Source organism: Lissotriton helveticus, chromosome 6, assembly GCF_964261635.1.
Source record: "Lissotriton helveticus chromosome 6, aLisHel1.1, whole genome shotgun sequence".
Taxonomy (NCBI): domain Eukaryota; kingdom Metazoa; phylum Chordata; class Amphibia; order Caudata; family Salamandridae; genus Lissotriton; species Lissotriton helveticus.
In genome coordinates, this window is record NC_136067.1 from 1804024046 (window position 1) to 1804045443 (window position 21398).

A 21398-nucleotide genomic window follows, 5' to 3' on the forward strand; every position below is an offset into this window, starting at 1 on the left:
CATTATGTGCATAGGTTTAATAAGTACGGGCTCCATGCTACATGTTTTAACACAGCACCCACTTATGTCTTGTTTATCACCATGGCGCCCTTCACGGACCGCCAGGAGCATAACGATTTAATGCGCCATGGCACTGCGCTGTATGCTTTAGCACGGCGCCCCTATCCAGGCTATCGCTGGGCGCCACTCCTTTTCAATGCTCCATATTCAGCATTCAAAGCAGCCACAGACAGCTGCGGGGGATGGGCTGAAGGAGGTGATTCTCCCTCACCACTCGATTGCTTGTTTTCTATTTATTCACTCTTTTTTTTTTCTTACATTGGCGCACCTGTGCTTTGCCTTTTAATATGTTAAGCTAAAGCGCGGATGATTTACACACTATTTTTCGTTAAAAAAAATTCTTGCACTTTGGTTTCATTTTAGTTACAACTCGGATCAGTAATTAAAAAGAAAATCACCCGTGCTTTATCTTTAAACATGCTAAGCTAAAACTCAGGTGGCGCGATTTCGTCAAAAGAAATAGCAAAAACACATATTTTTTTCTATTTCTTTACTTTTGCAACAATCACGGGACCCGCACTTTAGCTTACCATGTTTAAAGGTAAAGCGTGGGTGCCACGATTGTAATAAAAGTAAACAGAGAAACAAAAAGCATGCAGCCACCCTTTTTTTCTATTTATTTCATATTGTTAAAATGGTGGCACCCGTGCTTTACCTTTAAACATGTTAAGCTAAAGCGTGTGTGCTGCGATTGCTGCAAAAGTAAAGAAATTAGAACACATTTCTTTCTTTACTTTTGCAGCAATCACGGCAGCCGCGCTTTAGCTTAACATGTTTAAAGGTAAAAGCGCTAGTGCCGTGAATAACTTTTTTCTTTTTAATTACTGATCCAAGTTGTAACTAAAATGAAACCAAAGTTGAAAAACGTTTGTTAATGAAAACTGGTGTGGGGGAAGCAACTAGGGCTGAGGGTGGATGGCTACTGTACAGCATCTTCCAAACTTCATAAATTATATGAAGACAAACATACTTTGGAAATGCTATTTCAGAAAATGGCAACTGGAAAGATTCCCAAAGCAAAGTCTGTAGCGTATGCTTTCACTTCCAAACATTTCACATTCACGGAACTGAATGAAATGGAATACCTTCCCCTTGGCAAGAGCAAGCGGAGAAGCGTGCAGCGCACTGTAAGCTTTTCGTTCTACCAATACAAACAGCCTGTGATCTGTGGTGCACTCTCCCACTACCACAAACTGTTAACCTTATGCAAATACGATTTGTGAGTGGCATACCCACAGTGCAAGTAAAAGTAATATAGCAATTTGATTGGGCCTGTCACATTATATGAGGAAACAGGTCATTGGAAAAACTGTTTTATTTTTGTTGGCTCATGAGCTAATTTTCTCATTCTGAAATTGTTCTTTGAGCATTTCTTCTTTTGATGAAATCGAACAGAATAGCTACTAGCCCCTGATTTTTCTGTATTGCTAATTTGGTTTATGAATGAGCCCTTGACAGTGGAATTATTGTCTATTAAAACATGATTTAATTGTGATTCTTAATTGTCAGCTTCTGTTTCAATGTACACATCTAAGGGAAAGCCGCTCTTTCGGAAAAAACACCTAACCCACTTATATTTAGTAGTTGAAATTATTGTCAATATTAAAGTCGGTCATACCATACCGCGTATGCACCACAACACCATTTTGTACCTCCTCCATAAACATTCACTGTGCGATGGACATTCCTCTTAAGTTGTCCCTGAGCCTACGAGCTAATATTTTTCATCAGACCAAGCGTTACATTGCTATTGCTTTGTTCCAGTGAGCATTAAGCATTGGCAGTTATTTTAATAAGGCAGAAGTGTCCTATGTCGACAAGCCAGTTCTGGCACAGTGTTGAAAGTGTTTTTAAGTTTGGATTATCCCTCAGTGTGATTTACAGGTGTTTATTGTTCCCGACTCAGTGGTACTCATTTTATCTTCCTCAGGATGATGAAAGCTTGCCGGTTGCATTCCTATACCAAAATAAGCCTGGCCTGCAGGAAGCAGGCACAACACAGTAAAGGGAGGGCAGCTAAGCTCTTATTTCAGCTGACCATGCACAAGCAACAGTTGTAAAAGTATGGAGTCTATTTCTTAAATAGATTAACAACTCCAATTGCTCTAACTTTTGACAATGTGAGACCTATTGCATTGCAAATGCTTGAAGTTTCATGTACTTTCCTTGCCTGTAGTCAGATCACCCTCCTTTGTCTTACTGCTGATCAGACAATTCCACAAAGGAACAAGGGGAACGTGTATCAGGAGCTTCATACCTGTCTGGAGTGTTTATTTTAGTGCAATCCCGAAAATTGTATTGTATTTCAGAGGTCTCCCAGGATGGAGAACTTCCTACCTTTCTGTTGTTGCTTAGATTCATCCAATGGGTTTTTAGCAAACTCACAGGATGGTCTAGTATCCTTCTCAGAGCTCGGTTTGCCAAGTGATCGTACTGAAGTTCTGGTTGCCAAACTAATGCGTCCTAAAGATATATGAACATTAGCAATGATACCCGGCACCTCACGTTCACTTCTGTATAGCCAAAGACGCTGCTTCACATTTAGCATTAGAAAGAATAATTTCAGACACAGCAGGAAAATTACCCACAAGTTTTATCCCCAAATCGAGGGCAGGACCTGCTACATGCTAATTTAATATTTGTTTAAGGATTTTTCAGTGGAATGGCCATCAAGGGATTTGCATGACCAAGAGTGTGTACTGTGGCAAATAAAGTCCCCACTTATTGCAGTCAGCTGGAGTGGGAACCAGTCTAGTGGGTAGGCACACAGTTAAAATTCTGTGCTTGTCTTGTGGTCCCACAAAGGGAAACACAGCTTCAAGTTGATTGATTTTTTTGCGCAATCCAAAACTGTATTTCCTCACGTGTAGTGTGCCGTTTGCTCATAACCTAATGAACAATAACAGGACTTATTACAGGTGCTGTGGAAAAATGAGCTTGCACATGCAGCCCAAGTCTGGATGGACCAGCTAGTAATGTATCTGAAAAAAATAATATTAGACCTCGATATAGGGCGACAAGAACATTATACAAACCATGAGTGTGCACTAGATTTAAATTACCTAAATGTGGACATGGTGTATATCCAGCCATGTGGCCCCATCATTACTGAGAGGACCCATTGGACCAGGCCAAGGCCCATGGGGAAGGGCACCGTTAAACCAAGTCTGGTTTTCCCAGACTGTAAGAGAAATTTAAACAGGGGCTTAAGATCAATATGCTGCAAGTGTCTGGGATATAGTTTATTCATAAAAAGTGTTAGCGTTAGCGTCCGCAGCTGTAAATGTGACCCAGGAATATAAAACCTCAAAGTGGAATGCAGCATCCGCTTCCACAACAAATATTATAGGAGCTCCCACAATAGGGACTCCATGTTGTTGTAAATGGGCATACACTGCTGGGCGGCAGTGGCTGCAAATGCAATGGGTTGCGCCATGAGTAATTTATAACGGATTAAAAATGTAGCGCTAACAGGGTATAAAAACCTTTTTATATCCAAACTTGAAAAACCAACAGAACTAGGTGCTACCTAAAACTGTGGAGGTTCCACAACACCACGGATGTCTCCAATACAAAGGTATGAGAATATTGTGGACAATCAAAAGCACTACTCAGGGTTCCTGCAAGTAAGTACCTGACCAAAATGTTGGCCGTGCCATGTTGCAGGTATTCTGCCCAGGAACAGAACTATGCTTGGGACCATAGAACATTGGCCTATAGGAACTGAGTCACCATACTACCTCTGTATCTGTGAGCCGACTACGAGTAGCCAGAGTGCCTTATTTGCCCTCCTAACCTTTCCAGAGAAACAATGAATTCTCTCTCAAGAACACAACACTCTCAATCCTCTCAGGAATCATGGTAACAAGACACAACCTCTTGCTCTCTCACTCTTTCTTATCCACAAAAGGATAAACACGAAGGAAGTTTAGACTATTTAGTTAAACTATCCTGCCCTAAATATTTGCACCACAATTAGAAACAAAATGATTAGCAAAAATATAGCTAGCATGGTTAACAAACCATACACCATAAAATGCCCTGTCATGCCTGTCATGTTATAAAACAGATTAGCATAAACCCCACCTTTCCTACTGAAGCTAAAGCTTTTATTTCAAAGATCTCTGGGATTAATGGTGAACCGTATACCTTATCATACATCTCAGCTAATGTGGTAATCTTCGCTCAGTGTGTGCATTTTTAGACCTCTTGTCTTCAGTTATAGGGCAAGACATGCTTGCTCACAAACAGCAGCTACATTCTCAAATTATGTCTCGGAGCTAGTGTCTGACCAGAGAGAATAACAAAGGGCATTGCTGTTTGACCTTGCCTGTGGTTTTCAGACGAAATCCTAGCAAAAGAATATGAAAAGATATGCAGTTTCTGTGTAAAAATACAATGTGGCTGAAAAGCGAGTGTGTTTATGTAGTAACATATGCAAAAAGAAATGTGGATTACAATGTGTACAACTAGGCTAAAATATGCAAAAATAACAATGGGTCATGTAGTAACGTGCAAAAGGAAATGTGGATTAGAATGTGTACAAGTAGGCTAACATGGGCAAAACATGACAATGGGTCATGCAGGAAACACACAACACCACTGCTTAGCCTTGCAGCTGAGAAATCACTGACAATTCTTCCTGACCATAAGTCCACATTACTATTGCCATCCAATCCAAGAATCAAGATGCATGCCAAAAGCTACTACTTTAACTAAGTGTATCCTCTTTTCCACCTGGAATAAGAAGAAGATCCTTTTAGCTGGAAGACTTTGGTTTTCGGATTGAGATAATGATTCAGGGTTCAATTGAAAGTGAATGTGACTATCTTTGATAGGTCTTCAGTTTGGTATTAACAAGCTGTCCTGACAGTTGATTGTTGGACAACACACTGGTTTACTTAGTGAGTTTGGCTATGAGTAACGGGCTTTTGCTTATGTGTTGGGCCCAGGGTCATAACTTTAAGACATCTTACAAAAGTAGAGATTTGTTTGACCTGACTTACTGCGGCCTGGTGTCAACAACCACCTTTGCTGTCCACTGGCTTGGCGCTCACTCACAGGTTGGAATATTTGCTCCAACTGTCAGTCTTCCACTAAAAGCCTTTTGCACCAGTTCAGAAGAGTGACCAGCATGTCTTACTTCCACCTAGTGACTCACATTCTTGCTGCATGATTCCTTGTGGTGTAATAGACAGTACCACACTCAACGTTTGACTTGTGGAACATCTTCATCACAGTACACCCTTGGCTACAGTGAGGGGGTACTGCCCTCTCCCGCATCAATACCAAGAGCAGCAATAGGCCTCCACACCTTGCTATATTTTTAGTGCACCAGTCTGTACATGGGGTTTTGGATTGTTTTTTCCAGTAATTGATTATTGAAGTAAGTTTCACACTGCTTCAGTCTTACAAGTCACTTGCACATAGCTCCCTTTAATTGACCTGGACCATCCCAGAATAGCCAGTTGCCACTAGGTGGGGCATTCTCATGCATTTAGGAGAAACATAGGCTGATTATCCCTACTCTGAAACATTATTTCTGTGCAGGGGTTTCCAAACCAGAACTCACAGCCTTCATGCATATTGCCCCAAGTGCACACTCCACACTGAGAGACTACTGTCACTTAGCGGGCCATATTATCTCTAAAACTGCAGGACAGAAAAGGCATATCTTTGCATTGTGAAAGTTGGGGTGTCACAAATGATTTCACTTGATTCAATGAAATGTAAATGTCCCTGGATATTAAACATTGCACTCATTTGCTTGCACTTAGACTACTCAGTTGAATATAAGAAATCTAAACATCATACAGCTGAATACAGCTGTTGCTGGCAGAGTCCCCAGGTCCCATTCAGGGGATTTTTTATGGCACACCCCCTGTTGCAGCTCCAGATTGGTTGATATTTAATTACAGGCTGCCTGTCTGAAGACTTGGTTGCTTAGAGTGTAATAATGGAGGCTTTGGTTGACAGTGGAAAAAAGCATGCAGCAACACATCAAGGACTGCTTTATGAAAAGAAAACTAGATAATTGATGTTGTTTGGCTTGTTGGTTGCAGTCTAAATAATGAGATCATAAACTTTATTTGGACAGATGTTCCTGCTGCCAGCTCGGATTCCACATTCTCCTCAAAGATACACAAACACTGTGGGACTTGTGGTAGAGAGGCGGAGGCTGAAAACGGAGATGGATGGACTCAGGTGAGGCATGCTTTCATACCACGTGCACTTACTGCAACTCTAAATGACGGAAATAGGGCTAATATCTGGGATGATCATATAAGCTACTTGTATGGATCCCAGTCGGTAGTCAAGACTTGATCCAAAGACATTGCAAAGGAATCGATCTCCAGGTAAAACTGAGGGTGAAGACGGAGGTAGGCACTACGAAAACAGCAGAGCCCCATCATGGCACCCAGTAGGTGTTCAACATTGTTCTCTTTCACCATGATCTTGCTTGAACAGAAAGAGACATCAGCATGCCTTAAACGAATTAGGAGTAATGGAGTGCCGGGTCCAAACCGCTTGCCAAACACTATCTTAAGGGCCAACTTATGGTCACTGGTGTTGACTTCCTCTATTATAAAGTAATCTTGACCAAGACTGTCGCAGAGTCATGGCAAGAAAGTATCATGCAATCTAGCTATAAGAGCGGCACACCAGAATCACCTACACATTATAGTTTAATTGCCCTAACAGACTTAGAGGCAAAAGGTTTTGCCTCTTGCCCTCTAGAGGAGCTAGAAGCCTGGGCATCTGCAGCACATTTTATTCCACTGAATCGAACTAGATTTCGCTAGGGCCTGGCGACTACTTCTAACTTGCTCGCCCTGATGCTCCTGGCCGAGTATGCCATATCAATGAAACACAAACTTTACATGTTTCTCATTGATTTAAAAGCAGTCTTGGACACCTTTCCCAGGGATTTGCTATGGCAAAAGTTAGCCACATGGGGTGCACCACCAAAATTTCTGGACCTCATAATATACTTTTATATGAACACTTGGGTTCAGATGAAGATGGGGGATGAAATTAAGGGTGTGTGGTAAATTTCACTCTGTGGATGGAGTTAGCAGAGTTTTGATGCTCCGTGCTCCGCTTGGAGCACAGAGTAAACCTAAAACTCCACCCATGCTGCATAGAGGAGTTTGCTAGCACACGCCCACCTCATACAACCACACCTACGGATTATAGAGCTGCACAATTGGGCTGGGAGGGTGAAAGAGCCTATTAAGTGTTCCGGACTGCCTGGGACTACAGTACTCACCCTGCTGTAGTCAAGGCAGGAGCCTGCAGTGAGCTGCACATTTAAGAGAAGAGGTGTGAGCTGTCCGGGCAATGTATTGGGGCAGATTGTAGTGAGACAACAGATTTCACTTGCTTTTGGTATTCCTGGTTCAGGATGACCTTCTGAGACCCATGCACCCTGCACTACGTGACTGCTGCACAACCCAGAGTCTGGAGTGGCTGAACATCTTGATGCATGATCCAACCTTCCCATGTGATGAGCATGGTTTACGACCACCCCTTCCTGGCCCCACCAGGGGCTTGACTTCCTTCTTCCCTGCCTTGGCACTGCCCCATGGCGGGACGGCCCTCTCTCTGCCGGGCACCCTTACTATGCCTATAATGGTGTGGGCAGCTGAAGCAGGCAGTGCCATCAGGTGGCCACGCACCTCTGGCCGCTCAAGGAGGAGATGGACAGCGAACCCAAGGTGCAACTAGTAGCCAAGGATTTGTGGGACCAGTTCCACAAGTGGCGCAAAGAGATGGTGAGTGACTAGGGGCCAGATGTAGGTAAATTCAATTTAGCGAGTCCTTAATAGCAATTTTTTACTGAATCGCTATTAAGGACTCGCTAAATTGAATGTAGGTAGGATTTTCTTTTAAAGGAAATCACTACTTACCACCAACTTGAAGTTGTTGGTAATTAGTGATTCCTTAAGGCTGAAGTGCACGTTTTTTAGTGCTACTTACATTGCATTTAAGGAATCGGTATTTCTAATTCCCAAATGCAAGAGAAAAATATGGAATTCCTTATTTTGCAAGTAGGTTTCAACTCATCTACATTGCTCTCAGCGAAAAACCGGTCGGTAACGTAGAAATTCTGCAAATTTCTGCGTTACCACTCGGTATTTGGCCACTTACACCTGGCCCGAATTCCGGCCGGTGCGTGTCTGCTCAGAACTATTTTTTCTTTCATATCTCCCAGCGCCTGCACTCCAACCCTGCACTTTACTGCAATTTGCTTATCCACCATCTTCACTAAACACAACTAGCAAGTATGTGACCTGCATTTGGGGAATTGTTTTCTCCTCTCCTTAGCTAAGTCAGCAGTTAATATGGGTATAAATTATGAAATAGTGATCACACAACTCTGTAATTCAGACGAAATGTCTCCTGAGTACATCACATGGCAAAACAAAGGTAAGGGTGTCCTCCTTATTGAGTACTGTCATATAGAAATGATTTGCCTTCACACTGTGTTAAGTTAGCATGAGCTTATTAGGAGTTTAAACGCCATTTTACCTTTCTGCTGCTTCTGCACACAGCACATATTGTTATTAAAGCTTTGAGCCTAGTAGAATATTTTGCTTCACGCGAGAATAATATGTTTTGCTATTGTATCAGCTTTGCTTGGTAAGCTATGTCTGTACAGTGAGTGCCGAGGCCTTCAAGGTTATTTCAACACAGTGGTTGTTGTGAGGTCTGATCTTCGCACGTCCTAGACATAACATATATGCCGCTGCGGCCAACTCTGGCTTTAGGCGCGTTTAATATTGCATTGCACAGATCATGCACACACACTTGATGATTCTTCGCATGCAGAGAGCTGGTGGAAGATGATGTGATCCCTTTCCACTAGGAGCAGAGGTATGGGGCCGCCCTTCTAAAACCCAAAGAGACCTTCTTTAGATATAATATAATATACTAGGAAGGGAGGGTAAGACTTAGGTGCTATTTAGCCTTTTTCCCTCTAGCATTTTAACATGCTTTCTCCCTTTGTATTTTATGGACTAGTAACTATGCTGATAACATTGTTTCTTATAATATGTTTGCTTGTATTAGCTAAGATACTGCGCTTGAGAACACTGCATTAGAAATAAACATTTCAAACTTGCACATGTCTTCATTTACTCCTCGTTCTGGATTGATATGTTGGTATAACGAAAGAGTGTTCATGTGTTCCACGTTACCTGAGGTGTTCTAAGTCCATGTTCTGGGTTGTCTAAACATTGGGGGTTTGTAAGAACCAATGAGACACTGATTGCTAGTCTGGTAGGGGATTTTGGGTACTAAGGTGAGTTTTGGCACACCCTAATTCACTGAGGTTCCAAGTCTCTATGCACAGTTCTGTGTGAGAGCAGGATCCCTGCGACAGTACCATTAAGTAGGATAATAGAATAATCGCAGTTGTAAAATGAAGTGCTATATAAAACATTTACTCTTTAATAATATTAGATGTTTACCTCATAATTTCATGTTCTGGGGCTTTATTTTTGAACTTCTGCAGTTTGCATTTACTAGGGACAAGTATTTTATGGCTATATTATCTTCTGCCCTTGTTTTCAGTCGACATACTATCTGAAATTGTTTGCAGGCAGTTTTACAAACCTACTCCTTAGGGTGCAGCGTGTGAAATGAAATACATTATTCTCAGCGTTTTCCTTACGTTATTATGATTACATTGCCTATTTTCAATGGAGTAAATGCAAATGTGCTGCGCTGAGGCCCCTGGCTGACAGTTCTGTGATACACATCAAAATAAAGCCCTACGTTCAAGTTACTCCCCCAGGTTGCAGAACTCCACAGAATCTCTCTGAGTTTTTCAGTCACCCCGTAGAATTCCGCTGAGTGAAACTCTGCGAGCCCCGCCCAGGACTAGATGAAACATCTCTCAGTCAGAGAATAGAACCATCAAACGGTTCAAACAGAGGTGTGTTCTCGCTCCCTTTTTTTTAAATCTCTTTATGGCAGACCTCGATCAACTTTTGGACACATCTAAGTCTCACCCTCCTAAGCTGTCTAACAATCCCTTAAAATACCTTCAATATACAGATGATACAGTTTTACTTAGTTAAATACCTATAGGTTTGCAACAATTAATCAACTCTTTTGATGAATATACATTAGCCAACCATCTTGAGATTAATATAAAAAAAACTTAGGTCATGTCAAATGAAATATTGCCATTTAGATCACAGTCCTGGTACTCAAGAAGGAAACTAAATGAAACAGTTAAAAGCTGTAAGTACCTTTGCATCATGTTCGACAAGCAAAAATTCTTTCAGAAGCCACTTGGATTTACTCAGGGCTAAATCTGTTACTAACACCTTTAAGGCTCTTCATTACAAACTGGCATGTTCATCTTATGCTCATCTATACTTCTATTATAAAGAGAGAACTTTGAACCTTTGAGGCGGGTAAACTCAGGAACCACAGCACCAATCCAAACACCCGATACATCGTTGTAATTGTCAGGGTCTGCAGATGGACATAGGCTATATAAAAAATAAAATATACGTTCTTTAAAATATTTACGATTTAAAAAAAAGTAGTCCCTTGGAAGTAGCACCAGCCGCGACGTGTGTGCTGACATCAGGAGCGCGGGGAGGAGCGGCGTACAGGAGCGCGAGGAGGAGCGGCGGACATGAGAGTGGGGAGGAGCGGCGGACAGGCGGGGAGGAGCGGTGAGGAGCGGCAGACAGGCGGTGAGGAGCGGCAGACAGGCGGGGAGGAGCGGCAGCTGAGGTAGGTGAAGCGGCACGTGTGCGGCTCATTGGGGGCCTTGAAAGTGGCGGGTGCGCTCCGGGGGACCCACGGACAACGTCGGGGCGGGCGGGGGCCCTGAAGCCTGAGACAACGTCGGGGCGGGCGGGGGCCCAGAAGCCTGATTGCTCCCGGACAACGTCGGGACGGGCTGCTAGTCTTGTAAATATAATGAAAACTTAATTCCAGCCCTAACTTATGGCTCATTTATTTTTTGAGGGAAAGATGCCAAATTATTCCACCTGCGACAGTTGTAGGTGGTAAAATAGGGCTTTGGGGGGGCGGCCCACCAGCGGGAGGCCTGCCACCCCGGGGGTTTTGGGGCCGGGGAAGGGGGGGCTAGAGCCTGCACCGTACGTCGGCTGGTTTTGGGCTGTTCTGGTAGCCTTGGGCTGGGGTTTGGCTATTTTTGGGCTGCTTGTGGGCTGGTTGCCTTTAAAACCGGTCATTTTGTGTAATGGGCCACCATTTTGGTGACTTGTGACACAGCAGCCGGGCGGGGGATGGCGGATAAAAGGTTTTGTGAATTTAATTGTAATGGTGGTCGCATCGCGTGGGGGGGCAGGGTCGCCCTTTGGTTGTCCATGGGGCCTGTTTGGTGCTGGGAGTCGTGGTTGGCGGTGGCGTGAGGAGCGGAGGCGGACGGCGCGCAACACCGAACCGCGGGTCCTGGAGGGCCGGTGGAGGCCTCTGCGGCGCGCCGCTGGCGATGCTGCGGCGGCCGGGTTAGCGGTGGTGCCGCTGTGTGTATGCCCCAGGTAGGAGGTGGGTGGGTGGGGGCATCGCAGGGCCTGGCGAGAGGGCGGTGCGGTAGGAACGCGGCCGGGGTGAGGGGCATATGGGAAGGGGTGAGCTCATCGCGGGTGGTGGCGGCTGAGCCTAAGCGGCAGATAGCTTGGCACGGACACCACCATCTGGTACGTCGGGGCTTTCCTTGTGCGTTAGACAGCGCATTAGGTTTAATATGCCTTCAAAGGTTTCGATAGCAGGCATGTCGGTAATGACGGCGACAGCGGAGCTATCGCTTAGATTATCAGCGTTTACTTGGCCCTGACGTGAGGATGCGCAGTGATGGATGACGGGGACAGGCACGTTTCTAGCCCAAATATGCCAGGCTCTTAAAAGCCGGGCTCGCCTCTGCACTTTCCTAAGTGCGCGGTACTGAGGAACACTGGGGGGGGGGGCTATGAATATGTTACCACTCCGGATCTGGTAATCGGTAGATGGTGAAAAGGAGGGGGCGGGCTGAGGGGTGCGGGGGGGCAGACGTTGAGAGCCTGGGGGAGGGTGGGAGGGCGGGACTGGGGGGGGTGCTGTTGCACCGGGTGTGCGAAGGGGGGTACGAGTTGGGGGAGGGGGGCGGACAGTGTGTAGGGGGAGGCCCGTTTCGGGAGGGCAGGCCTTCGAGGGGGGGTGGGGTGCCAGCGGGAGCGGGGCAGGTGGGGGGGTGGGAGGCACGATGGTTGCGGGGGGGAGCATGACAGGTGCGGAAGGGGGAGCTTTTGGGGGCGGGGGGGAGTTTAACCCCCGGCTTGCTGGACCACACCTCTTGTTCTGGACAGGGAGGCGGAGATTGGCGCTCGGGAGGGCAGCATGCGGCCCCACTCGACCGAGGGGATGGGCCGGCTCTGCCTGGTATGGGCGGTCGCGCTCCCACGAGGGACCGTTCTTGGAAGCGCGAGGGGAAGCGGGGCGGTGCGCCCCCCCCCGAAGGGTCAGCACGGCCGCCGGGGGTTGGGGATGGAGATTGGAAGCGGTTGATCAGATGCTGAGTATTACTTACTTATTTATGCGTTTTGGATGGCGCAGACTTTACTTGAAGGTGTCGGAGCGCTTCAAGATAGGAACGGACCTGATATGGGAGCAGTACAAGTGAACGAATGGCAGGTTACAAAAGGGGCAAGCAGCAAGTAGTGGCATGATACTGCAATCAAGGGAGGACACTTGAACACAAGAGCACGGGTTACGTGGGGGCAGCGAACAGTGTGTACCTGGGACTTGGTGACGTGTGCTTGTTACTGGGAGTGTCGAGCACAGGTGAAGGGGTGTTAGCGCATTTATGGCAGCCTAACGGACCACACACACACACAGGGGTCAGCACTGACATGGTCACGGAGAATGAAAATTTTGCTAAAAGGTCTGCCCGCAGGTAATAGTGGGGGGCATGCATTTCATTTGGAAGTGTCTGGAAGGAGGAGTACTGGAGGTCAGTTTTGTCGGCCGGGGGGAGTTGGTGGTTCGAAGCGGAGGCGGAAGGGAGTTCCAGTTGCTAATTGCGTTGCCCGGAAAGGGTGGGGCCGTCGGTCGGTCCTTCTTGTAAGTGGGAGGTCCATGCTGTCGATTTTCCGCATTTGGTTATGAGCTAGAGCTTACAGAGAGTTTCAGCTTCTTTGTGAGATAGTGTGAAAGGGGCGGGACGAGGGGATGAGTGGAAGGAGGGGCCCGGTGCTGGGCAGGAGGCCTTGATGCCATTGGACTATGTGAGGATGCGGAGGAAGAGGGGGAGAGGCGGGAAGGGGGCGGGTGAGCAGAGTAGCTGTTTTTGTAGGGTGCTTCAGGTATGCCCATGGCTGGGAGCGCCGAGAGTAGCTGGCCCACCGGGAATATCGGGATGGAACATGTCAGTTAGTACCATGACATATTTTGCTCGCTCTCTTCCACGTTTAACAGAAGGGTATGGCTGTTGATTTAGTATCAATTTTTTGTCCTCGTCAGAGTAAGGCGCTTGGGCACACCAGGAGTCGAGTCTATGACAACAAGGGTACAGGGGCTCCTTCAGCAGAAGGCTTATACCATAACACTAGAGCAGTAACATCATTCATGCAATGGCCACAGTCGACAGGTACCTAAAATCGAGTGGGGTGATGAGGGTTCGAGGGAGTGGGGCATGAGGACGTGTTGCACGTATGGCTTCTTGTTTTTCTTACCACACAATCCCATGGTAATACTACTTCTGATTACTGTTAGAAAGGATTTTATTGTGCCATTTTCAATGTATTCTTGAACATCGACTGAAGGCTTAGCTGGCCGTAACAGGGGTTAAAGCTGAAAGTTGCACACGACTCAAGGAAGCTCAAAAATGCCTCTTTACAGGCAGGTGAATAAATGTGCCAGCCTTGCTGGTTTGGTGATTGTACATTAACAAGCATTGGCACAGCCAATAGGCCTCACCTTTGGGACCTTGTAGGTGTTTAGCTATGCGACACATTCTCCTGGGTGCTGTGCCTGGTAAGCTATCTCAGGTGAAGGGAAGCCTGGGAGTGGGGGGACAGGGTAGTAGGAAGGGGCACATATCAAGGAGGGTGGGTGGCAGGGAAGGCGTCAATGGGACAGCAATGATGCAGGGGGGGGGGACAAGCAGCATTGATGGGGGATCAACCAGTGAGGAGAGAAGATGAGGGGCAGGGGGCAGTACTGAGGTGTTGAAAAGGTGTTCAAGGCATTGCCCATGGGAGGTTTGATCTCGCGTGCGCGGATTGGGCAAGTTAGTTCTTTGTTGCAGTGGGCTTTTTTCCTGGCGGACAGGCTCTGAGACGGTGACACACGATCTGGAGGACTTTTTTCTGTGGGACGGCAGGGTGCAAGGGACTGCCAGCGGCAGCTGGTCAGTTGTACGGGCCTCGTGGTTTGCCTGGGGGTGCCCCTGGCGCCAGAGAAGACGTACGGTCCCAGACGATGCTGTCCTGGCTTGGTATAGAGCTCGACTCCGGGGCAGGGAAGCACGCCTGCCAGGGGAGGAGGGGGCATTAATGTTGGCATGGGGGGCGACAGCTCTGCCCAGGGGATGTTTGATGTCGTGTGCGCTGTGTGTACCATTCAGCTGTTGGCAGTGGGGGGTTTTTCCTGGCAGACAGGCGCAGGCGGTGACGCACTATCTGGTTGACTTCTTTCTGGTGGGACGGCTGGGTTCGACGGACTGCCAGCGGCAGCTGGTCTGTTTTACGGGCCTCGTGGGTTGCCTGGGGGTGCCCTTGGCGCCAGAGAAAACGTACGGTCCCAGACGGTGCTGTCCTTGCTTGGTATAGAGCTCGACTCCGGGCCATGGAAGCTCACCTGCCAGAGGACGGGGGGCTGCAATGTTGGCATGGGGGGCGACAGCACTTCCCATAGGGAGGTTCGATTTCGTGTGCGATGTGTGAGACATTCAGTTCGTTTTGCAGTGGGCTTTTTCCGGGCAGACAGGCTCTGGGTTGGTACCGCACTATCTGGATGACTTCTTTCTGGTGGGACGGGCGGGTTTCAACAGACTGCCAGCAGAGCTGGACGGTTTTACGGGCCTTGTGGTTTACCCGGGGGTGCCCCGGGCGCCAGAGAGGAAGCGCGGTCCCAGTTCGGTGCGGTCATTCCTTGGTAGAGAGCTCGACTCCGTGGCATGGATGCACGCCTGCCGGAAGACAAGAGGATGGCAACGTCGTCGTTTGGGTCTGACACTGTCCGGTTTGACGCTGCCGCATCATTGACTACGGTTGTCGGCGGGGATTAAGGGGGATCGGTTGGGACAGGCATTCTTGGGGCATTTCCATGGTGTGCCTATGACCGAACAGGGGAGGAGTTGCGGTGGTAGAGAGCAGAGAGGCAGGGGACCGGTGGCTTCAGCAGGAGCAGGTGGTGCGGTTCAGGTTGAATTTGATGGACGGGGTTTTTTTGTTTGCGGGGTGACGATTCGCCGTCGGCGGGGGACTGAGGTACGGAGCTGTTGGATGGTTGGGCGGGGTTTTGGTCGAGGAGGAGGTGACAGAGTGTATGCGGCGGGGGTGCTTGGGGGTCCTGCGGCACGCCCTATGGTGTATGGGTGAGGACCTGAAGGCGTTACAGAGGCATTCTTTCGGAGTGGGGCGGCAACGGAGGCTGTGCGTCAGGGTGGGGAAGGCCTCGGGCCCTGGAGGTCAGACTGTGAGCGGGCGTATGTCAGGCAGGGGGGGAGGGGAGTGAAGCTATGACATGAAGTAAACATTTCTCGCCTCTCTCGGGTGTGTCTTTTCAGGTGCAGGGGCGGGGCCAATTGCAGAGGCGCTGGAGAGCTATTTGGTGAACACTCCTTTATAAGGCAAGCAGAAAGGGGGACTGGGTCAAGCGCCGGACTCGGAAGTTGGAATTGGATGGCAGGTTGTTTCATGGTCAGTGGCAAGGAAGAGGGGCAGGCGCTGGCATGCTTTATTGCCGACTTTGACTGAGGTGGAAAAGGGGAGAGTGTGTCAGACGTGGCCTGGGTAACGTGCAAAGGGTTAGCGTTGGTTAAACAAGTAAAGAGGGGCCTGTTAGCAATTCGGCGCAGGTAAGCGGGGGTCTTGTCAAGTGGTCGGATTTTAGGTCATAGGCGGGTTTGGAGGGGGGTTGAGAGGCCAGCGGCCATAGATAGGCCCGGAGGAACTTTATAGGGAAATGAAGGCTTTTTGAGGAGAAAGAAGGTTGTGAAAGGATGGAGCGCTCGGAGATTAGGCTCGGGCGGTGGATTTTCTGGGAGGAGGGGTACACCTGGCAGTACGGAATGGAGTTGTATGTGGTACACTGGCAGGAGGCTTTGGATCAGGCCATTGGTGGGCGCAGATACACGAAAGTGCAGGAGTCCTAGGGGGGGTCGAAAGCCATTAGCACGTCTTTCGAGTGGCGGTTCTTCCTAATATATGGGGGAAGTGAAAGAGATATGTTTTGGATTATCGGGGGGTAGGTCAAGCACAATAAAGTATTTAGACAGGTGGAGAGGAACATTTACGTTTTTGCTAATTGTTTACTGCTTGTGGATTGGGGGAACCAGTTTAGGGGAGGGGGTGGGGGGTTTGTCAGGAAATTGCATATTTAGTGAGGCATAGTTTTGTACGGCGCAGGCCAAGGGTTTTCATTGTGTAAGGTGCACCTGCTTCCAATAAAGCGGCCTTTATCACACCAACATTTTGAGTCTCTGGTCGGTGCTTTGCCTCCCCCCCCCCCTTCCCCGTTGGGCCCCAATCAGTCTTTAGGATTCCAACATATATTGTCCATGCCCAGATTAGACCAGAGTTTGGTCTTTGTAGGCAGGATCTAGCTCACCATGCAGCATTCTTGAACCACTCCTATTCTCTGGCCTCATCGGAAACAGGATCGCTTGCCAACATGTGCTGGTTAGCAATCACCAACTCTACCCATACCGGCCAACGCCAGATTATATGATGCAGTGCCTCCAAGCCTTAGGCCTAAGGAATCATTGGCCTGCTCAAATAACTGCAGTTTGCTTCAAGCGCAGTGTGAATCAATCGACAAATCTATTTTCATTCCAATTGGTCAAAGGACCTATTGCAGCAGAAAAGCATGCCTGGTCACTTATCAATTCTTATGAAATGCTGGGCATCCAGCCTTTCCTTACCACACATGTTTCTCCATACATGTTAGATGCATTCCTGAGGCTAAGACTTGGTGTTTTTCCAACTAAGGAGGGGACCTCAGTATGGTTCCATGATTGGCCAAACAGTAAAAGCAGGCTTTATGGCTACAAGGAGATAAAACTACTGCATATAGTGTGTGTTTGTCCAAATCTATAAACTCCAGTCAGATTTTTGCTGAGACCCTTTTTCTTAGAAGCAGGGGGTAAGACTATGTCGGCAAGCTCTGATGTTATGTTTATCTGGCACATCTATTTCACTCATCTTCCAGTTTGTCAAGTTTTTGGCTGAGGCTCAAAAAAAACTGTCCGTTTCAGAGCCACCACAGGAAGTGTTTTGCTTTACACTTTAACATGCTTCCTGATGACTTTGCTGTTTATTCGTTAATAGCCTACTAGCTGAATTAATTATTTTCCAGGTCCTTTAAGTCACTGCATTTTTTGTTGAATTGGTGTTATTTTAGGGTTAAATATGGACAATCATTAAATAGTATATACCTCAGCACATTTTCAACTGTTTTGTGAATGTTTTGCACATGTTTTTTTCTACCAAGCAAGGTCCAGTTATAATTTAATGGGCTTAGAACTTTGAATTTCTGAAATCATGTGGTTATATGAACTGCAGACAATTTGTACAATTTATTAACACCTATATGCATTTGTTTTACATTTGTTCTACTTACCTGTCGGGTTGGAACACTGAAGAACTGCACTTTGCACTCCAACGTTGCTCATAATAATGCTGCATATATGGTCATACCAGCTTCTAATAGACATTGTATTTAAAGCTATGTTTTAAATGAGTCTGTGTTATTCATGAGATTGTAATGAATTTGATTAATCAAACAATAAGTAGCTACAAATACTGCAGCTCCACCATTTTACATTATCTTACAGCTAGCCTCCATCTCGCCTCAATAAAGAACTGTATCCCCTCTTTTCTTGGCTACGTAAAATGGAAGTCTGTGTTCGCAGCTTTCTCAGGATCGACATAGTTTCTGAATGTATTGGCAGTTTTGAAAAAATATAATATACAGTTAAATATACAGTTAAAGGACGAGGGGCATGATTTCCCTCTGAATCAAGCCACCTGCTCGCCCTGAAGCGTCCATATTTAAATTAACGCATTAGTATTTTGCGATGAGAGGAACAGATTGTTACATTTATTTAATAATTTGGCACAGATGGAGGAATTATAGCCATTGTCCAAGGGATTAGAGGGGACTGGCAGTAACAGCAAGGCACGGGCACCGAGTACAAATAATACATTACACATAGTGACGTATTGACACACTAAAAGTACGTTTTTCCCGTCATCACATGTATGTACCATGGAAAGGGTAGAATGTGAAGTGAGACAGGCATTATTTACTACAAGCGAAGCGGAAGTGAAATGAACTGCTTCCTCACTGTAGTCATGAAATGCATGTTAGATTTCTTGTTATTTATCATGGATGAAATGTATCTAGGAAACTCCAGTGCTGGAAGATGAATCATTACATTTAGGGAAATATTTTAAAAAAACATAAATTTTTCCGTGACACCATTATAACAATTAATTTGACTTGAAAAACTGCAAACCATTCACTGGCACAACCCAGAGGAGTGGTACAGACAATACGAGCAATATCAAGGAAAAATACATGTGATGTGCGCACATGCAAACGTTGTACACCCTTCTGCATAAGGCACACTCCATATTCAGCTTGCCTATTAGTGCAAGCACAGTAAATTTTTTGTGCATGCGTGCTTGCACATGCACATTTTGTGCATGCTTTTCCAAGATACTTCTCCAAGAACTCTTCAGCTCCAAAAAAATAACTTTGGGCTGAAGGGGGAATAATACAGAGAGCTGTTTTCTGTTCAATATTTAATACAACCAGCATTGAGCCCCTTTGGTGGTAACACACTGATACTGCCCATACAGTACGGGCCATACCCACGCATCAACCTCATTATCGCTAATCGCCAACAATCAGACCAACATGAGTATGCATGTGTGAGTAACTTTGCTAAGGGGTACTAATTGAAAGTACGTTAAAAAAAAAAATTAAACATGAAATTCTGTCTCAACAAACAATATCTGTCTGTCCTAAGTGTTGTACTGTCACTTTTATTTTATTTCCCTACCTTTTCCACTTCTTCATGTCGCTCTAAGATACAAGGTGAAATAAAACCTTGTAAGTCACGGCACAGCTGGTTACTCGATCAACTTGTACAACTGGAACATCCAGCCTTTCAGCAGTGTAAGATAATTGGAAAAATAATCTTTCTCATCCTGATGATTTGCCAATAGACCCCTTACGGGCTGGATGAGGCAAGAAATATGTTGAGCAATCTTTATAGCACGCATGCTCTATAAGACCATTATATCCAATAGGAGCTACAATGTTTTTATTTAGGTTAGCGAGCCACATTAATAAAGTTTAGTAAACTGAGCATCACAAAATCTATTTTAAAATCACTTCTATCACTCCACTCTACTACTTATCACAACCCACACACCCTCACTCACTCAACGGCTTTATCAAAAAGAACTCCCCAAAGAGCTCCTTAGCGGGAGCCCGTCTAAATGATGAAGCATGGCATCTCTTGGGGGCGTGAGGACACTTCCTCCAATTGGACGCTATTCCACTGACCTGACCACCAACCCCTTTTCACAGGAACTGCATCCATTATTTTTAGCTATCTTAGTAAGGGAGTATGTGTGCTCCCAGTTCCTCTCGTTTTGATAACATAAAACACACATTTACATAAAAAGGTGAACCACAGTATTACCACAATTAACTGTAAATTTAATGCAAGCAATAGCGTAAAATGTTCTGTGCATGGTTAAGAAACAACAGTAATCTTATCAATACATACAAGGAAAAGATTATATTTCAACCAATGTTCCACTCTGTGGGGCTTATCTATAAGAGTCCTTAAGTTTGAGTTTATTAACAACAGCAAAAATGAAAAACAATACAGTGATTTAGAATAAGTCCTATTTAACAAAAACATACAGTGTGCAAATATCATGCTGTGTAAAGATTAAAAATACAAAATATGAAATGATGGAGGGAGAGAAGGGGAACAATATACAACTACTTTATAATAAGGTTATAGAATGTGATAAATGATAAAAAAACATAGACATAATGATAAGAAAAACGAAATCACATAGCTATTGATTTAAAGTTATATATATCTTCTAATAATATAACAAGGGCTTCATCTAATACAGTAATAATGATAGTTGAAGATTAGGCAGAAAAGGATATGTACATAATTAATGGGAGCAATTAGAAGTCTCCCCTTATAGCCAGTGATACAGAAGAGACATAGTTATTATCTAATCTTTGAGGAAAACAACAGCTTTCCACCATGACCTAAATGTAACCTTTTGAGCTTGTTTCCAGTTTGAGGTTATTAGAGGAAAAGCAAAAGCTAACAGTAAATCTAACAACTTATAGTTTGGTGATGTATGAGTCCACTGAGGTGACAAAATACCTAAACACATTAATTAAAGAAAAAGGAATATTGACAATAAAGATCTTATTGATTTGAGTCCAGACCAGCTCCCAAAACTAATGAATAGGGGAGCAATCAAATAACATGTGTTTTAAATCAGCAGTTGTGCATGAACAGGACTAACAGGTAGAAGGTGTGGTTGGTGAAAAAGATGCTATAGTCACCGGGGTAAATAACAAACAATGGTAAACAAAGTAGAGGGTATTTGCAGTATGTGCGGTTTGTGAAGCTTAAGCCATAGCTTATCCCATGTAGTAATTGGCCAACATTGCATTAAATCCTTTTCCCAGGACAATTAAATATTTGATTTGATTTTGTCTGAAGGCATTTGTAAGGATTTGTATATAGTAGTAGCAGATGCGCAATTGTCTATTAATGGAAAAAGTGTAGCATAATTTGCGGGGCAGGAAGTAACGGATAATGCAAGAAGATATTGGTTGAGGGATGATTTTAAAAGTTGATATTGTGGTATAAATGTTGATGGTAATGAAAATTGAGTTTGAAGATCAGTAGAGGATAGGGTTGAGCCTCAACTAGAAGTTAAGATATCCAATGCAAACCTTTTGTTTAGCCAAGTCTTCCAATATATATTACGATTCTTAATTCGCAGTTTAGTATGCCAAATGGGTTGTTGATGATAGGACGCAACCAAGGGATATGACAAAGAGGTGTCAGGAGTTTACAGGAATGAGAAATA

At 45.5% G+C, this 21398-nt stretch overlaps 1 protein-coding gene across 1 annotated transcript in view; it reads left to right on the forward strand.

Moving 5' to 3' along the window:
- HAAO (3-hydroxyanthranilate 3,4-dioxygenase) overlaps positions 1-21398 on the forward strand; it is a 955259-nt gene that overhangs the window by 532221 nt on the left and 401640 nt on the right. Inside the window, exon 4 of the mRNA XM_078649691.1 lies at positions 6158-6264. Coding sequence (XP_078505817.1) covers positions 6158-6264 — 107 coding nt within the window. The remainder of the gene's footprint in view (positions 1-6157; positions 6265-21398) is intronic.